Here is a 19,709-nt window from a genome sequence, read left to right as displayed (position 1 = left end):
TGGATAATGGAAATGGTGTATTTGCCACAGTAGACAAGAAATTCAGACCCACCGAGATAGAAACTGAAGCTGCACTTGAGATTGTCTGAGCAAGACTCATTGTCAAGGGTGGGCATAAATGGTAATTGGATCCTTCTATTGCCCACTAGATGTGTATCCTGGTGTAACCAGAACTTTAGAGAAAACTTCAGCTCACTTATACACAAGTCCCCAATCATAATGCAATCAGTGTTGGAGACTTTAATCATGCAACAATTAATTCTACATCTACATCATACTCCACAAGCTACCTAATGATGTGTGGTGGAGGGTTCTTTCGGTACCACTATCTGATCCCTCCAATCCTGTTCCACTCATGAATAGTGTGTGGGAAGAATGATTGTCATTAGGCCTCTGTATTGGCTCTAATTTATCGAATTTTCTCCTCATGGTCGATATGTGAGATTTATGTGGGGGAAAGTAATATGTTGTCTGAGTCCTCCTGAAAAATGCTGTCCCAAAATTCCAATAGTAAATCCCTCCACGATGCACAATGTCTCTCTTGTAACGTCTGCCAGTAGAGTAACAAGTGCCTTATGAGCCACTTCTTTTGTGGATGAGTTACATTTCCGTAAGATTCTTCCAATGAGTCTTGAGTCTTGTGTCTGCTTTTCCCACTATCTGTTTTATATGGACATTCCACTTAAGGTCACTCTGGATAGTTACGCCTAGATATCTTATGCAGACACTGTCTCCAGCTGTTTGTCATCAATAGTGTAGCTGTACAGTAGTGGATTTCTTTTCCTATGTATGGGCAGTATGTTACATTTATTTATGTTCAGGGTCAACTGCCAGTGTCTGCACTATTCATCAATTCCCTGCAGGTCATTCTGCAAATTCTTACTATCTTCTGGTGTTGCTACTTTGGTATAAACAACTGCATCATCTGTGAATAGCCTTAAAGAGCAACCAAAGCTTTCTACTAGATCATTTATATATATATTGAACAGCAACAGGAACGCTTCCCTGGGGTACTCCAGATATTACCTTTATATCTGTCGATTTAGTTCCATTAAGAGCGATGTGTTGAGTTCTGTCTGCAAGAAAGTCTTTAATCCAATTACAGGTCTGCTCCAATACTCTGTAAGCTCGTATGTTTTTCATTAAACGGCAATGCGGGACGGTGTCCAATGCCTTACTGAAATCAAGGAACACAGCATCCACTACGCTGTGGATCTTATGGAGGAACAGAGCGAGCCGAGTTTCGCAGGATCTCTGTTTGCAGAATCCATGCTGATTTTTATAGAGAAGCTGTTCATCTTCCCAGAAAGTCATAATTCTTGAGTATAAAACATGGTCCATAATTCCGCAACAGATTGATGTCATCATAGGTCTATAATTGTGTGGATCTGTCTTATAGTCTTTTCTTAAAAACGGGAATGACCTGTGCTTTTTTCCAGTCGTTAGGTACCTTTCATTGCTCAAGCGATCTACAATAAATTACTACTAGAATGGGAGCAAGTTCTTTCACATAATCTTTATAGAATCTTATAGGTGCTCATCTCATCCTGAAGCCTTTCCACTACTAAGCAATTGTAGCTGCTTTTCAATTCCGTGGTTGGTTATCTCAATATCTGCCATTTTGACGTTCGCATGACGATTGAAAGGAGGGACAGCGTTATGACCTTCCACAGTGAAAGAACTTTGGAAGATGGAATTCAGTATTTCGGCCTTCTCTCTGTTATCTTCTGTTTCAGTGCCAGTGTGGTCGCTGAGAGAATGAATAGATGATTTTGACCCACTTACTGATTTTACATATGACCAAAATTTGTTAGTGTTTTTACTCAGGTCAGTTGACAACGTCTTACTTTCAAAATCATTGAACGCTTCTGTCATTGCTCTCCTTACACTCATTTTCGCTTCGTTCAGCTTTTGTTTGTCAGTGGGGTTTTTACTTCTCCTGAACCTGAGATGAAGTGCTCTTTGTTTACGAAGCACTTTTCTAACATGGCTATTAAACCATGGTGGATCTTTCCCATTCCTTAAAACCTTATCGGAACATACTTGTCTAGGGCATATTGAACAATGCCTTTGAATTTTTTCCATGTGTTCTCCACATCTTCATCCTCATCACTGAATATTTGATGCTGACTGCTGAGATATTCTGTAATTTGTATCCTGTCACCCTTGCTGAGCAAATATATCTTCCTATCTTTCTTAACATTCCTTCTAGGATCGGTCGTCATAGATGCTGTCACAGCCTTATGATCACTGATAGCTTCCTCTATGTTAAATGATTCAAAAGTTCAGGTTTGTTTGTTGCCAGGAGGTCAAAGATGTTATCCTCACAAGTTGGTTCTCTAACTAACTGCTCAAGATAATTTTTGGACAAGACATCCTGAACATTGCCACAAAGTTCCCTGTCTCTGGCACCAGTTTTTGTGGTATAATGCTCCCAATCTATACCCGGCAAGATGAAGTCACCCCCTATTACAATGGCATGATCAGGAAAATTACTAATGCCTAGTGCTGCCACCACTGGTGACTAACCTATCCCTACAATAAACATTCCAGTTGGAACTTAGGATTTCATTGTCTTTGATGTCTGGCTTCAACCAGCTTTCAGTTCCCAATACTATCTGTGCATTATAACCTTCAATAAGCGATACTAATTCTGGGACCTTTCCTTGGATGCTCTTGCAGTTTAATAAACTCATATTAAACTTTTCTCTCTCTTATCTGCAAGGACCAAGATTCTCTTAGGTCGCTGTGGCTGGTCTAACAGGCAAATTGTGTTTGCTCTCAAGGGAGGGGACCTCTAATGTAAAAATGCCTCATGTGCAAGTCACATGTACTCCGCTACCCTAGTAGCCACTTCCTGCGTGTAGTGCATGCCTGACCTATTAAGGGGAACCCTACAATTCTGCACCCAATAGTGGAGGTCGAGAAATTTGCATCCGATAGTGTTGCAGAGCTGCCTGAGCCTCTGGCTTAGACCTTCCACTCTGCTCCAAAACAGAGGACCGCGATTAACCCTGCGTATGATGCTACAAAATAGACAGCTTAACCTGCACTCTGAGTGTGTTGCTAGTTGCATTCACCAAATCAGCCAGCCACCGAAAGGAGCTGAGGATGGCCTCAGAACCCAAGTGGCAGGCGTCATTTGTGCCGACATGTGCCACTACACGCAGCCGGTTGCACCCAGTTTGCTCATTAACCACCGGCACGCAGCCGGTTGCACCCAGTTTGCTCATTAACCACCGGCAGGGCCTCCTCCACATCACGGATGAGACTTCCTGGCAAACAAACCAAATGCACACTGGAATTCTTCTTCACCTTGCCTGCTATCTCCCTGAGGGGCTCCATCACTTGCCTAACATTGGAGCTTCCGATGACTAGCATACCCACCCTCTGTACTTGTCTGGTCTGGGAAGGAAAATCGATCACTGGCCCAACAGGAGAAGCATCCCGTGCTGGCTCAAAGTTATCAACACTGGGAAGCACCTCATACCTGTTGCAAAGACATAAGGATCCATCCGTACGGCCTGCTCCCTCTTTCGCCTTCCGCCTAGTGACATGCGGACTGACCACTGTCTGCCACCCACTCTGGAGTGAGGATGCACCGGTCAGATATTGCATATCGGAAGTCACAGTGATGTCCAGGCCACCAGGGGATTCCAGTGACACCAAAGGTGTCACAGGTCTCGCCCATGGCTCCCCGACATCACTGCAACTTTGAGTATTAGCTAGAAGCATGTGGACAGTAGACAATGCAGCTTCCAGCTGTTTATGGACAGCAGGCAACTCTCCTTGTGTCCGCTCACATAAGCAGAATCCCTAGCCATATAATACTGTGTATAAAATAGATATAAAGTCTCAAAAGGTGTTACTGAGTTTGAAAATATACCAAAGGAGAATAAAGAAACACTAAAAGTTTGTGTGCAGCTTTCTCACTGAACTCAGAGCGCAAGCTATTAAACAGAAATAAATTTCTCTACACACAGAAAATTTACACTAGGAAGTTGCCCTATACGATGATATTCACAAGACTCACGCAAAAACGAACACTACAGTTAGTTTTCTAATCACAGTAAAATACACATGTACAGTTCACTTTTTTGCAGAAGCACATGAACAAAAAACAATGACTAAATTAATTTACAGTTTATCACACAAGTGCTGCTGCTGCTCTGATGCGGGTCCTCTTGACTCGGTGGGTGCCACTATACTGAGTAGTTCCTTTAGAATGGAAAACCCAGAAGAATTGTCCAAATTTAATCCTGACACCACTGAAAATATGAATGAAATAAGTATTAGTGTCAATGATGTTGAGAAACAGCTGAAATCGTTAAAATTGAACAAAGCTGTGGGGCCCAATGGAATCCTTGTCAGATTCTGTACTGAATTTCCAGCTGAGTCAGACCCCTCTTCTGAATATAATCTATCATACATCCCTCGAACAACAAACCATACCCAATTCTTGGAAAAAAGCACAGGTCACACCCATCTACAAGAAGGAAAGCAGAAGTGATCCACAGAACTACCGTCCAATAGCTTTGACAAAGATTTGTTGTAGAATCTTGGAACATATGCTGAGGTCAAACATAATGAGGTATCTTGAACAGAATGACCTCCTCAATGCCAACCAGCATGGATTCTGAAAACATCTATCATGTGAAACCCAAGTTGCACTTTTCTTGCATGACATACTGAAAGCTTTCAATCAAAGCAGTCAGGTAGATGCAGTATTTCTATATTTCTGAAAAGTGTTTCACCCAGTACCACATCTATGCTTACTCCAAAAGTAGGATCATATGGGGTATCAAGTGAAATTTGTGACTGGATTGAAGACTTTTTGGCAGGAAGGATACAGCGTGTTATCTTAGATGGAGAGTCATCAGATTGAGAAGTAACTAAACGTGTGCCCCAGGGAAGTATGTTGGGACCACTGGTGTTCATGTTGTATACTAATGACCTTGTAGACAATATTAATGGTAAAATCAGGCTTTTTATAAATTATGTACTTATCTATGATGAAGTACTATCTCAAAGAAGCTGCATAAATATTCAGTCAGATCTTGATAAGATGTTAAAGTGGCACAGTGATTGGCAACTTGCTTTAAATGTTCAGAATTGTGCACTTCACAAAATGAAGAAACATAGTATCCTATGACTATAATATCATTAAGTCACTGTTGCAATCAGCCAGCTCATACAAATACCTGGGTACAACACTTTGTAAGGATGTGAAATGGAATGGTCTTATAGGCTCAGTCATGTGTAAAACAGGTGGTGTACATTAGTTTATTGGTAGAATACTGGGGAAGTGCAATCAGTGTACGAAGGGGTTGCTTACAAATTACCTGTGCGTTCGGTTCTAGGATATTGCTCATGCGTATGAGACTCGTACCAAGTAAGACTAACAGAGGATATTGAATGCATACAGAGAAGGGTAGTATGAATGGTCACAGGTTTGTTTGATCTACGGGAGAGTGTCACAGATATACTGAAGAAACTGGACTGGAAGATTCTTCAAGACAGATGTAAACTATCTCGAGAAAGTCTATTAACAAAGTTTCAAGAACCAGCTTTAAATGATGACTCTAGGAATACACTACAACCCAGTATGTATTGCTCACAAAGGGATCATGAGGATAAGATTAAAATAATTACTGCATGCACAGAGGTGTTCAGTCATTCTTCCTGTGCTTCATATGTGAATGGAATGAGAAGAAAACCTAATAACTGGTATCATGGAACATACCCTCTGCCAGGCACTTCACAGTGGTTTGCAGAGTATAGATGTAGATGTAGAAATAATGCAACAGCTTTATGACACACCGACAATAAGTGATATCTCACAAGTTAACTTAGGAACATGTACTGATGTGTAGCTAGTCTCACATATCACCATCAGTAGCTGTTGTAGGAAATAACAGTGTGAGCTGCAAAGGACAGGGGAGGGGAGAAATTACGAATGTATAGTAGTAGTCTGTATGGAGCATAGAGTATGTATGGTAAGCACTGTACAATAACATGTGTTGTGTAATTTAACACAGTGTTCAGTGAAATGAGGATATGATATTTATGCTTATGTTTTAGCCACGTCAACAATGTTTTAAAAGGGAATTTACCTGCAGCCCCCCACCCCCTAACCCTGCCCTCAGTTGCTGCATCACTTTTGTTGACAATGAACAACACACACATTGCTTTACGGTAAGGACTAGTCACACAGTTTATCACAAAGAGTTAAAGTTCATTTCTGTAAATCATTTCAAACGAGTACATTTATACTGATAGTATGTTAAATTCATCCCTTCCTTTTTTTCTACAAAGGCATGTACATAGTCCCTCCTGGACCTTGTATCTCTATTTTGTGTTGTTATCTCAAGATAATTTTTGTCTCCAAGTAAAAAATAATTCCATATGACTGATGTACTATAAAACTGTGGACTATTGATTATGAAGTAGTAGCTTAAATGATGATTTTGTAGCCAGCTAGTATTCACTCAACTGCTCACAGATATTAATAGTTGATTTTAGTTTTGTGTGACGTAGTTTGCCCCTAATGTACTTGCTGTTGATCAACTGCTGTGAATCTTATTGCTTGTCTGTGAAATTGTCATACATCTCGTACACTTCCTTACAAGTTATCTCATCAGCAGTGAACATTTACAGACTTCCGCTGGTAATAATGGAAAAGATTGTCATGTAACTGATATTGTTGTCTAGAAGCATTTGACATGAAAATATGTTTTAGGGATGATTGTGAGTGAAGTAAGGAAAATTACTTCTAGTTCCAGACTTAAATACTGTTGTCTCTTTGCTTGTGATTATTTCTTAAAGAACATATCCCTCTTCACAGTAACAGATCTACATATAAATTTTCTGTGCTTCAGTCTGTAATTTTTGAAAATGTAGTAGATGTTCTACACTGGATTCTTCATGCTAGAGATAATGTTACATTAGTACACGCAGTTGTAAACAAGTCCTCTTATTCCTGATGCTAGTGAGCAAAATAAATTCCTTGACTCTATCTGCATGTGTGTACTCCCTATCAAGGTTTAAATGGCAATTTTGCTGTCTCTTTGGTAGAGAAATCAGTCTCCTATTGACCTTTTTTTTTTTTTTTTACTTGTGCCCGAAGTCCTGCAATATTTTAGAAGTTGCAACAGTTTTTGGCCAAACAGTTGTTCAGTGCATTTATTTGGAATTGTGATTTTGTCCTGTTATGTCATTCTCCCTCCCCCCATGAACCATGGACCTTGCCGTTGGTGGGGAGGCTTGCGTGCCTCAATGATACAGATAGCCGTACCGTAGGTGCAACCACAACGGAGGGGTGTCTGTTGAGAGGCCAGACAAACGTGTGGTTCCTGAAGAGGGGCAGCAGCCTTTTCAGTAGTTGCAGCGGCAACAGTCTGGATGATTGACTGATCTGGCCTTGTAACATTAACCAAAACGGCCTTGCTGTTGTGGTACTGCGAATGGCTGAAAGCAATGGGAAACTACAGCCGTAATTTTTCCTGAGGGCATGCAGCTTTACTGTATGGTTTAATGATGATAGCGTCCTCTTGGGTGAAATATTCCGGAGGTAAAATAGTCCCCCCCATTCGGATCTCTGGCCGGGGACTACTCAGGAGGACGCCGTTATCAGGAGAAAGAAAATTGGCATTCTACGGATCGGAGCGTGGAATGTCAGATCCCTTAATTGGGCAGGTAGGTTAGAAAATTTAAAAAGGGAAATGGATAGGTTAAAGTTAGATATAGTGGGAATTAGTGAAGTTCGGTGGAAGGAGGAACAAGACTTCTGGTCAGGTGAATACAGGGTTATAAATACAAAATCAAATAGGGGTAATGCAGGAGTAGGTTTAATAATGAATAAAAAAGTAGGAGTGCCGGTAAGCTACTACAAACAGCATAGTGAACGTATTATAGTGGCCGAGATAGACACGAATCCCATGCCTACTACAGTAGTACAAGTTTATATGCCAACTAGCTCTGCAGATGACGAAGAAATGTATGATGAGATAAAAGAAATTATTCAGGTAGTGAAGGGAGACGAAAATTTAATAGTCATGGGTGACTGGAATTCGACAGTAGGAAAAGGGAGAGAAGGAAACATAGTAGGTGAATATGGATTGGGGCTACGAAATGAAAGAGGAAGCCGTCTGTTAGAATTTTGCACAGAGCATAACTTAATCATAGCTAACACTTGGTTCAAGAATCATGAAAGAAGGTTGTATACATGAAAGAACCCTGGAGATACTAAAAGGTTTCAGATAGATTATATAATGGTAAGACAGAGATTTAGGAACCAGATTTTAAATTGTAGGACATTTCCAGGGGCAGATGTGGACTCTGACCACAATCTGTCGGTTATGAACTGTAAATTAAAACTGAAGAAATTGCAAAAAGGTGGGAATTTAAGGAGATGGGACCTGGATAAACTGACTAAACCAGAGCTTGTACAGAGTTTCAGGGAGAGCATAAGGGAACAATTAACAGGAATGGGGGAAAGAAATACAGTAGAAGACGAATGGGTAGCTCTGAGGGATGAAGTAGTGAAGGCAGCAGAGGATCGAGTAGGTAAAAAGACGAGGGCTAGTAGAAATCCTTGGGTAACAGAAGAAATATTGAATTTAATTGATGAAAGGAGAAAATATAAAAATGCAGTAAATGAAGAAGGCAAATGGGAATACAAACGTCTTAAAAATGAGATCGACAGGAAGTGCAAAATGGCTAAGCAGGCATGGCTAGAGGACAAATGTAAGGGTGTTGCGGCTTATCTCACTAGGGGTAAGATAGATACAGCCTACAGGAAAATTAAAGAGACCTTTGGAGAAAAGAGAGCCACTTGTATGAATATCAAGAGCTCAGATGGAAACCCAGTTCTAAGCAAAGAGGGGAAAGCAGAAAGGTGGAAGGAGTATATAGAGGGTCTATACAAGGGCGATGTACTTAAGGACAATATTATGGAAATGGAAGAGGATGTAGATGAAGATGAAATGGGAGATACGATACTGCGTGAAGAGTTTGACAGAGCATTGAAAGACCTGAGTCAAAACAAGGCCCCAGGATTGGACAACATTCCATTAGAACTACTGACGGCCGTGGGAGAGCCAGTCCTGACAAAACTCTATCATCTGGTGAGCAAGATGTACGAGACAGGCGAAATACCCTCAGACTTCAAGAAGAATATAATAATTCCAAACCCTAAGAAAGCAGGTGTTGACAGATGTGAAAATTACCGAACTATCAGTTTAATAAGTCACAGCTGCAAAATACTAACACGAATTATTTACAGACGAATGCAAAAACTGGTAGAAGCCGACCTCGGGGAAGATCAGTTTGGATTTCGTAGAAATGTTGGAACACGTGAGGCAATACAGACCTTACGACTTATCTTAGAAGAAAGATTAAGGAAAGGCAAACCTACGTTTCTAGCATTTGTAGACTTTGAGAAAGCTTTTGACAATGTTGACTGGAATACTCTCTTTCAAATTCTAAAGGTGGCAGGGGTAAAATACAGGGAGCAAAAGGCTATTTACAATTTGTACAGAAACGAGATGGCAGTTATAAGAGTCAAGGGGCATGAAAGGGAAGCAGTGGTTGGGAAGGGAGTGAGACAGGGTTGTAGCCTCTCCCCGATGTTATTCAATCTGTATACTGAGCAAGCAGTAAAGGAAACAAAAGAAAAATCTGGAGTAGGTATTAAAATCCATGGAGAAGAAATAAAAACTTTGAGGTTCGCCGATGACATTGTAATTCTGTCAGAGACAGCAAAGGACTTGGAAGAGCAGTTGAATGGAATGGACAGTGTCTTGAAAGGAGGATATAAGATGAACATCAACAAAAGCAAAACAAGGATAATGGAATGTAGTCGAATTAAGTCGAATGATGCTGAGGGAATTAGATTAGGAAATGAGACACTTAAAGTAGTAAAGGAGTTTTGCTATTTGGGGAGCAAAATAACTGATGATGGTCGAAGTAGAGAGAATATAAAATGTAGACTGGCAATGGCAAGGAAAGCGTTTCTGAAGAAGAGAAATTTGTTAACATCGAGTATAGATTTAAGTGTCAGGAAGTCGTTTCTGAAAGTATTTGTATGGAGTGTAGCCATGTATGGAAGTGAAACATGGACGATAAATAGATTGGACAAGAAGAGAATAGAAGCTTTCGAAATGTGGTGCTACAGAAGAATGTTGAAGATTAGGTGGGTAGATCACGTAACTAATGAGGAAGTATTGAATAGGATTGGGGAGAAGAGAAGTTTGCGGCACAACTTGACTAGAAGAAGGGATCGGTTGGTAGGACATGTCCTGAGGCATCAAGGGATCACAAATTTAGCATTGGAGGGTAGCGTGGAGGGTAAAAATCGTAGAGGGAGACCAAGAGATGAATACACTAAGCAGATTCAGAAGGATGTAGGTTGCAGTAGGTACTGGGAGATGAAGGAGCCTGCACAGGATAGATTAGCGTGGAGAGCTGCATCAAACCAGTCTCAGTACTGAAGACCACAACAACAACAACAACATGTCATTCTCAAGTGACATAATTATGTTGTTACTTCTGAACCTGAGTAACATAATAGGCTGAACTTACAGTTCTGAAAAAATACACTGAATAATAAACAAGATGGGAAATGTCATTTCTAAAACCTTCAAATTTTATCTTCTGAAGTAAGGCCATTTTTATAATTTTTCTTCCTGGTGATATTTTTCAAATAATATTATTGTTGTTGCTTTTACTATAAATCAGACCTCAGTTATTTAAATTCTCTGACCTACTTAAATATCCATTACTCCATTTGCTACCCATAAAATGTTGTATTCTGTGTCGAGAATCAACTAAACACCCACATGAAACTGACGAGCTACTAATGGAAAGCTGTTGTCTACAGGCTCATGCTCAGGGAAGCAGTGAGTGAGATGGTGCAACACTAATGAGAAAGATGGTTCAGATCCTCATCTAGCTATCAACGTTTAGGTTATCTTAACTGGTTTTAGTAAATTCCAGGATATTTCCTTTGGAAAAGATCGAACATGACCCCTCCTCTTCCTCAGAATGGCACTTGTTGTTTGCCCTCTATGTACCTATGAGATGTTTCTCCCTTCATTCTAACTTGAGAAAACATTCCAAATACAGTAAAACTTCATAGAATACTGCAGTCAAGTAATTAAAAAATTTCCAGTTCTGATAAAAAAAATAGTTGCTGAACTGAAATCACTCTCCGTTTGTTAACATTATACCTATTTTAAACTTAAGATATTTATTGATAGTCTCCATAGTACAAGGAGAAATAAAATTAACAAAATGAAATGTTTACATTAATTGTTACCTTCACTTCCATTTTTGCATGCTGTCTAAGCCGTCTGCATGCGGTACCACTATTTTTCATCACCATCACCACTATCACCATCACCACTGGTATCATTATCTGGTATGATAGTTTCACCTAAGCCGGTGAAAGAAGAGACAAAGTATTTCTGTGTAAAAGCAGCAATGAAATTTATAGTCTAGGTTGTCAAAAATATTTGGTTGTTTCTTCCGAATTTGTTGCAGTTTCTGTGGTTGTGGTTCCGATGGACCCTGAGAATACAGCTGCTTTTTTTCTGACTACATAGCATGTTTCATGTCTCTATTAATGTGAAGATGTGACAATATTCCTTTGTCTCTTGCTTTGAAACCTGCCATCTGTTCACTGCTCTCTCACTGGCTGCATAGAACCTGCAGCTGACACACCCTCTTTTGTTTCCATCATACTTCACAGCTGCATTGCTGCATGAAACACGTATGTACAGCAATGGCTGCTATCTAGACTTCTCTCATCTCCTGCAGAAATGTATACAATAGTTAAGTATTTGTCCAATTTTAAAGTCAATTCTGTTAAAGCTACAAATAGATTCAGACAAACTGTAGTTTAAAGACAAAAAATAAATCTGCACATGACTTGAATTACACAAGTTTAATCTGTAAACATAAGATGACCCCTATATACACCTATTAAAGACTGTAAAAATGTTCACCTCAGCAGCAGTAGTTTAATCTGCAAATATGACACCCCTGTATTTTTCAAATGAGGAATTCATATATGTAGTTTAGGAAAAAAATAGCTACTGTGGGGTTGGTGGGAGGAACCAACACTGTTCTTCCTTATGTACTACTCAGCTGCTTTTATTATCTGTTACTTCAAACAAAGCATTTCATATTTATGCAGACAACTACCAGCTGTCTCTATACTGTCAAAATCAGGATATATTTGATTCAAATGTTACAGTTATGCAGAATTTAGATTTGTGAGTCTGAGTATTTGGGTTTACTCTGTGTTTAATTATGTGGGACACCCTATTAATGACTTCTGCACCATAATATAAAACACCATTCTGATTCCTAGAGAAGGATGCATAGTCTGTATGGGAGTGCAGAATAATCTGACTGGGGGCTGAGTGTGCTGTATTTGGTCATATGTGTAGTTTCAAACAGCAATATGCTCATGCTACGATGTATGTCTGCTCTTGTTACTTCTTCTGTTAAATATACTTCTGATGTGCCAGGACATTACTTAAATACATAATTTTTCTTTGCACACATAATAGTTATCCTCTTGAGTAAAGCTATAATATCAAGCAAACAGACTAGTAACTCGTAATGTGATATGGTAATTACAGGTTTTTCTCTTAATTCTATAAAATTGTGCTGTATCATTTACCTGAAATGTCAGCATTGTCCTCAGAAACTTCAAATATGTGAATCTTCCCTGAGGAGAAAAAATTTCATGTTCTGATTATACATACCAGTATGGCTAACAAAATCTATAATTGTATATATCTTCTCACTTTTATTAGAAATCTAGTAAATTTGCTGGCCTTAGATAGAAGGATACATTCTTGTCTTCTTGTGTTCTACTAATAGCACATTGTTGTCAACTCCAGTGCGCCAAGATAAGAACTCAGGGAATGGAAGACATTTATAACTGAAATTCTTAAAACAGGTTGACTAAAAATTTCATAGGTGGTTGTTCCTGATGGCCACAGCTATTTGGTTTTGTTCTAAAACTGTGCTTGTTCTCTTGTGTTCTGATACAGGCATGTTAATCGTGGCGTATGAAGTTGTGTGTTTCATTCTGAAAAAGTGTTGAGCAGTTATTAAGCTCTTGACTCATTATTCAGTAAAAACTCTTTTCAGCCATCATATCTGAATGCCTATCTACACTCCTGGAAATTGAAATAAGAACACCGTGAATTCATTGTCCCAGGAAGGGGAAACTTTATTGACACATTCCTGGGGTCAGATACATCACATGATCACATTGACAGAACCACAGGCACATAGACACAGGCAACAGAGCATGCACAATGTCGGCACTAGTACAGTGTATATCCACCTTTCGCAGCAATGCAGGCTGCTATTCTCCCATGGAGACAATCGTAGAGATGCTGGATGTAGTCCTGTGGAACGGCTTGCCATGCCATTTCCACCTGGCGCCTCAGTTGGACCAGCGTTCGTGCTGGACGTGCAGACCGCGTGAGATGACGCTTCATCCAGTCCCAAACATGCTCAATGGGGGACAGATCCGGAGATCTTGCTGGCCAGGGTAGTTGACTTACACCTTCTAGAGCACGTTGGGTGGCACGGGATACATGCGGACGTGCATTGTCCTGTTGGAACAGCAAGTTCCCTTGCTGGTCTAGGAATGGTAGAACGATGGGTTCGATGACGGTTTGGATGTACCGTGCACTATTCAGTGTCCCCTCGACGATCACCAGTGGTGTACGGCCAGTGTAGGAGATCGCTCCCCACACCATGATGCCGGGTGTTGGCCCTGTGTGCCTCGGTCGTATGCAGTCCTGATTGTGGCGCTCACCTGCACGGCGCCAAACACGCATACGACCATCATTGGCACCAAGACAGAAGCGACTCTCATCGCTGAAGACGACACGTCTCCATTCGTCCCTCCATTCACGCCTGTCGCGACACCACTGGAGGCGGGCTGCACGATGTTGGGGCGTGAGCGGAAGACGGCCTAACGGTGTGCGGGACCGTAGCCCAGCTTCATGGAGACGGTTGCGAATGGTCCTCGCCGATACCCCAGGAGCAACAGTGCCCCTAATTTGCTGGGAAGTGGCGGTGCAGTCCCCTACGGCACTGCGTAGGATCCTACGGTCTTGGCGTGCATCCGTGCGTCGCTGCGGTCCGGTCCCAGGTCGACGGGCACGTGCACCTTCCGCCGACCACTGGCGACAACATCGATGTACTGTGGAGACCTCACGCCCCACGTGTTGAGCAATTCGGTGGTACGTCCACCCGGCCTCCCGCATGCCCACTATACGCCCTCGCTCAAAGTCCGTCAACTGCACATACGGTTCACGTCCACGCTGTCGTGGCATGCTACCAGTGTTAAAGACTGCGATGGAGCTCCGTATGCCACGGCAAACTGGCTGACAATAACGGCGGCGGTGCACAAATGCTGCGCAGCTAGCGCCATTCGACGGCCAACACCGCGGTTCCTGGTGTGTCCGCTGTGCCGTGCGTGTGATCATTGCTTGTACAGCCCTCTCGCAGTGTCCGGAGCAAGTATGGTGGGTCTGACACACCGGTGTCAATGTGTTCTCTTTTCCATTTCCAGGAGTGTATTTGTACATATTCAGCAGGAAGAAAGAAATAAATAGTACTATGCAAAACTGTTTTAAAGATTTTTCAAGCATGATATATTTTGCATCGAACTACTTCAAACTTCACTCTTTGTTGTTATCGAATTCACTCAGAATTATCAAAGAACTGGACCTATAGTCCAAAGCTAAGCACCATAGTGGCAGATTTTATTAATGCAGCAGGCTAGTAGGAGCTGTAAGTATCCATGCAAACAGTTCCGAGACGGACTTTGTACAATGACATTAGTACAACTGGGAAGCTTTATTTCAGACTACTAAAAGAGGTTAAAGGACAACTTATGTCCATCAGTTTATTTAAAAAAAAAAACTATTTTAAACGTTAAGACTGATTAGAAATAAGAATCAACCATTTAAGCATCAAAGCCCCTGGAAACCGGATATATAATGTTACAGTTGAGAAAGCCAAGTGTTGTCTTTAATGAACTCCATCACTTCATAAATGTGTGTTTTTAGCAGGAGACATTTAGAAACTTATTTGATCATCCTCTTTCAGGTAATGATTACTTAATCAAGGTTGAGGTCAGGCAATTTGTGCAGCACATAGTAATGAAACAAATTAAGGGAACTATAAATAATTAAAACAATAAAAGAAGAAAAATGCAGTACACATTCCAGATTAATTGACTTGTATGCAGGTATCTGGCATGGCATTCTGTTGGATATTTCTCTGTTGTGTAAAATTTCGAACTACAGCAGAATAATTCAGTGACATGTGGTGTCAATGTTGCACTCCCTCCAAAAGCCACTGTTCCATACTATAAGTTCCACATATTGGCTAGAAGGTAGTAGTAATGTTCCTCTGTTGTCCATAACAGACATTTTCTTTAGAAGTTTGATTAGAAACTGATTTTACAGACTCATCAGTTTTTAACAATTTATCATTAGCAGCAAAAGTTGATCTCACTGAAGAATGTCAGCTATGTCTTCTTACTACTAAATCATAATTGTAACAAAAAAAAAAAAAAGTGTGGACATACTGGCTATTAGTACTCAATATTGTGGCACAAGAATCAGTCATTTCTGTCAGTAATAATTTCTGTGCACAATGTTGCTGGGACATAGGAAAGACTATTATCTTTTAACAATGTAGGCTTTCACGGCTGGTATTGTCTTCACTTAAAACTTCTGGGCTGATAGGCCGTGATCAATGTATAAAACTGTCCCCTGACATTTCGTCTCCGACTGCGGGAGACAAAACGTCAGGGGAGAGTTTCCGACCACGGCCTATCAACCCGGAATTTTTACATGAAGAATATTACTTATACAAATAACAGCAGATTATGTTTTCACTTTGCGGTCAAGGTAAAACTAAAACACAAAAATTAGTGAATTACAATATTTTACAGATTACTTTAGCATTTCTTTCTTGACAGGTAAGTGGTGGGGACGGACGGATATCCAGCCAGTAATTGCTTTACATGGATATGAGGATAATGCTGGGACTTTTGATCCTTTAGTTCCTCATTTAAATGTGGATGGACTTTTGGCTATTGACTTTCCTGGACATGGACATTCATCTCATTTTCCAGTTGGAAAATTTTATCAGTTTGTGGATGCTGTGTTAGCACTACGTTTGATTACAAGGCATTTCAAATGGAAAAAGGTATCACTCATTGGACACTCTTTTGGCAGTGCGACAAGTTTTGCATATGCTGCAACTTACCCTGAAGAAGTAGACAAATATGTTAGTCTTGATTGTGCCAGGACAATGATGGCTGAGATACCAGATGTTGATGTTAAATCTTATCAGTTTGCTGACTGGATCATATCTGTCGAAGAAAAAATGCAAGAAAGTAAACCCCCCAGTTACACTTATGAGGAAATACTGAAACGGATTTATGAAGGTAGTCGAGAATCTCCAACAATTGACTCGTGTAAAATACTGCTTGAGAGGGGAGCAATTCGTGTGCCTCATGGTGATGAGCACAGGTATTACTTCTCACGTGATCCACGGTTGAGGACTCATGTTTGGGGCCGTCTCTCATTTGATGCTCTTATTGGCTTAGCTCAGAATGTAAAATGCTGCAACCTCAGCATAAGAGGTAATCAAGGTTTCATTGGTGGTATATATGAGGAAGTGTATATGAAGACCCTAGAGATGATGAAGAAGAATGGCAGCACAGTGGATCATTACAATGTGGATGGCACTCATCATCTTCATCTAAATAATCCAGAGAGGATATCACATCTCATCAACAAGTTCCTGTTATCATGACCGTAGTCATGTTTACTACACTAAGATTAATTGTATAAACTATAGGGAAAAAAAAGAAAAGAGGCGTGGCAGATGGTTGTAAATTAAACTGGAATGGTAGTGTTTGTTATTAACAGATTATTTAATCTGGTCTTCTGCAGGGAAAAACTCACTAGTCATACATAGTATGTATGTATAAGTTTTAATGAAATGTTATTGAGTACTTGCTGGATGCCCACAGAGACTTCTGTACAGCCTTATATTTTTAGCCTCTTGTTTAACTGTGGTGTTCTGTAGATCTGATTTATGTTTGGTCCATATGAAATGTTTCAGATCAATGCTTAAAAAATAATCTTCCTATGCTCTAGCCCTCAAGAACATTATTTTTCCCTATGTAGTATGTAGTAGCAGAATGCAACACACAAACTTGTTTCATGAGGACTCATTGTCTTCTCCCATTGATATATGTAAAAATGTTTTGCCTAAGTAGACCACAAATTTAGGCATTAATAGGATTTTTATGTGTTTTCTCTGTCACTGAAATGATATTAATGGTTCAAGAAAATCTACAAGGAAGATATCATCAGTTATCATGTCTGTGACAAAATTGATTAATTCTAGCTTTGCAGTTGATGTTTTCAGAACAAAGTATTTTTGTTTTCGATCCAATATATATAGTTATGTAGAATCAAGATTTGCATAAACATGATCATGAAGTTGAAGCTGATTGACATAGGTGAATCTGAATCAGATGTGGTACATTATTTACCAACTAAAGCAAACTCTCAAACTATTGTGAGCTGTTTTGACATTGTACGCACTGAATCTTGATGTTACATTAGTACACACAATTGTAATAAAGTCCTTTTTTCCCTTCTAAAGCTAGTGAGCAGAATAAATTCCTTCTTCCACCTGAGTAAGTGTAGTGTACTTTGTACTATGGTTTAAATGACAAATTTGCTGTCTCTTTGGTAGCAAAATTAGTCTCCTATTAAACATCTTTAAAAGGATTTTGACATAATGGCATGTATCAGATCAAAGAATGAATAATGGTGCCTCCAGCGTATTTACCATGTGACGGAATACATGCAGGCCTGATCTATGCGTTGTACCCAATGGTCTGTGCTACAAAGACCTGCAAGGTTATTCGGTGTTATGCTTTTAACATATGATGTGAGCACATACTTGCTTTGATTTATTTTACTATGTATGATGAGGGCAGTGTATTTTTTGGCCATTTCTCTAATCATGGTACCCAAAACCCACCTACCAACACTATACTGGTCAATCCGAAGATACCTTATATTAGGCAGAACACACATCTTGGTTAAATAATGTAAGTAAATCAAATCTGCAACCAATACTGCTGTTTTCACCACTTTTTGCATCCATAGTCGTGCAACATTTTAGAAAGAACATTGTTTCCGATCTAGAATATTATCCAAAGTGTTTATTCAGTCATGATTTTGGCCTATTATACCATTCTCAAGTGACAGCAATAACAACATAATTATGTATACTATTGTTGAATACTTGTCCAAGTTTGAAGTCATGTCAATTCGGAGTTCAAATGGAATCAGCCAAAATGCGGTTTAACTGAGACCAAGGTACACGTTACTCATTCCCACAGTTGGAAATACAAAATTTCCTGTCTGCACTTCACTCCCCTCCCCACATTCATTCATATTCTCATCCAAGCTGGCGTCACTGCTTCCGCTCCAACCTTTCTGAATTCTTCAACGTAAGATTAGATTAGATAAAATTCTGTTTTCATTCCATAGACCCAAAAAATGAGATGATTTTTGTGGGTGTGGAACATGTCAGAAAGGACAACATGAAAAACATAAAATGTTTGAATATGATACTTATCACCCTGGTCATTTGTCAGGAGATTGTCAAAATAGTACATTACAGTAAACTGGAACAGTTAATATTTACAGAATTAATACACTGTCAGAATGAAACATAGTTATGCACTTTTAATAAGTTTATCACATAAATCTGCACTTGATCTCAATTGTCAAAGCTTCATCTGTAAATGTAAGATGACCCCTATATTAAATTATCAAACAGTGTAAAAATGTTGACCTATGAATGTAAAATTATTCTATATTTTTCAAATGATGAATCTGGGATAAAAACTGGTATAATAGAGTAAATACAGTAATTGTAGATTACTTTTTCTTCAGTAGAAAGACAGCTACTTTGGAAAAAAATGTCACTGATCCTCCTCCTTACTTCTCAGCTGCTGTTATTATTTAATACTCCAAACGACCCATTTTATCTTTATACAAACCACTATTAGTTGGCTATATGCTGCTAAAATTGGGATATATTTTATTCAAGTATTAGGGAAGCAGAATGTACATGCCTGAATTCATGTATTTGTGTATATTATAGAATGATTGGTTAATCAGATGCTCTTTTACTTTATTTATTTGAGGATTTTCAATTTCTTGCCTGGTGTCCGCTGACAACCTGTTATTGACTTTAGTACAATAATATAAAACCCTGTTCTGTACCCTAGAGAAGGATACATAGTTTATATGGATGTACAGAATAACCTGACTGGAGACTGAGTGTGCTGTATTGGTCTTTCATGCATATTAGTTAACAAAATGCATATGATACATACCATATCTGCCCTTCATTTGAAGAATATTTAACAGAAAAGGTCATGATCAGTCATCCAACTGGTACTGAGTTACAACGATAATTGCCAGGCCATTATTTAAACAAATAATTTTTCCTCATACTCATAATGTCTATCCACCTTAAGTTGTAATATTAAGCAGGTAGATCAGTAACTCGTAATATGATTTGGTCATTATAGGATTTTTCTGATCTATAAAATAATGCTGTAT

The 19,709-nt window shown here is 39.6% G+C and overlaps 1 protein-coding gene and 1 long non-coding RNA gene across 3 annotated transcripts in view; one reads left to right on the top strand and one right to left on the bottom strand.

Annotated features, from left to right (window-relative positions):
• Positions 1-17,765, top strand: part of LOC124787610 (probable serine hydrolase) — a 44,769-nt gene extending 27,004 nt beyond the window's left edge. For both annotated transcript variants that reach the window (XM_047254365.1, XM_047254366.1), the window contains exon 3: positions 16,025-17,765. In XM_047254365.1, the coding sequence (XP_047110321.1) occupies positions 16,025-16,866 (842 nt within the window). In that variant the 3' untranslated portion in view covers positions 16,867-17,765. The remainder of the gene's footprint in view (positions 1-16,024) is intronic.
• LOC124787612 lies at positions 3,307-17,318 on the bottom strand. Its single transcript, XR_007015974.1, has 4 exons — positions 16,315-17,318; positions 12,689-12,736; positions 11,318-11,811; positions 3,307-4,268 (listed from the first exon to the last, which is right to left on the bottom strand). It is a non-coding gene; the product is annotated as an uncharacterized LOC124787612 (long non-coding RNA).
• Positions 17,766-19,709: the final 1,944 nt, after the last annotated feature.

Source organism: Schistocerca piceifrons, chromosome 3, assembly GCF_021461385.2.
Source record: "Schistocerca piceifrons isolate TAMUIC-IGC-003096 chromosome 3, iqSchPice1.1, whole genome shotgun sequence".
NCBI lineage: Eukaryota > Metazoa > Arthropoda > Insecta > Orthoptera > Acrididae > Schistocerca > Schistocerca piceifrons.
This window is presented reverse-complemented; position numbering and strand designations above follow the sequence as displayed.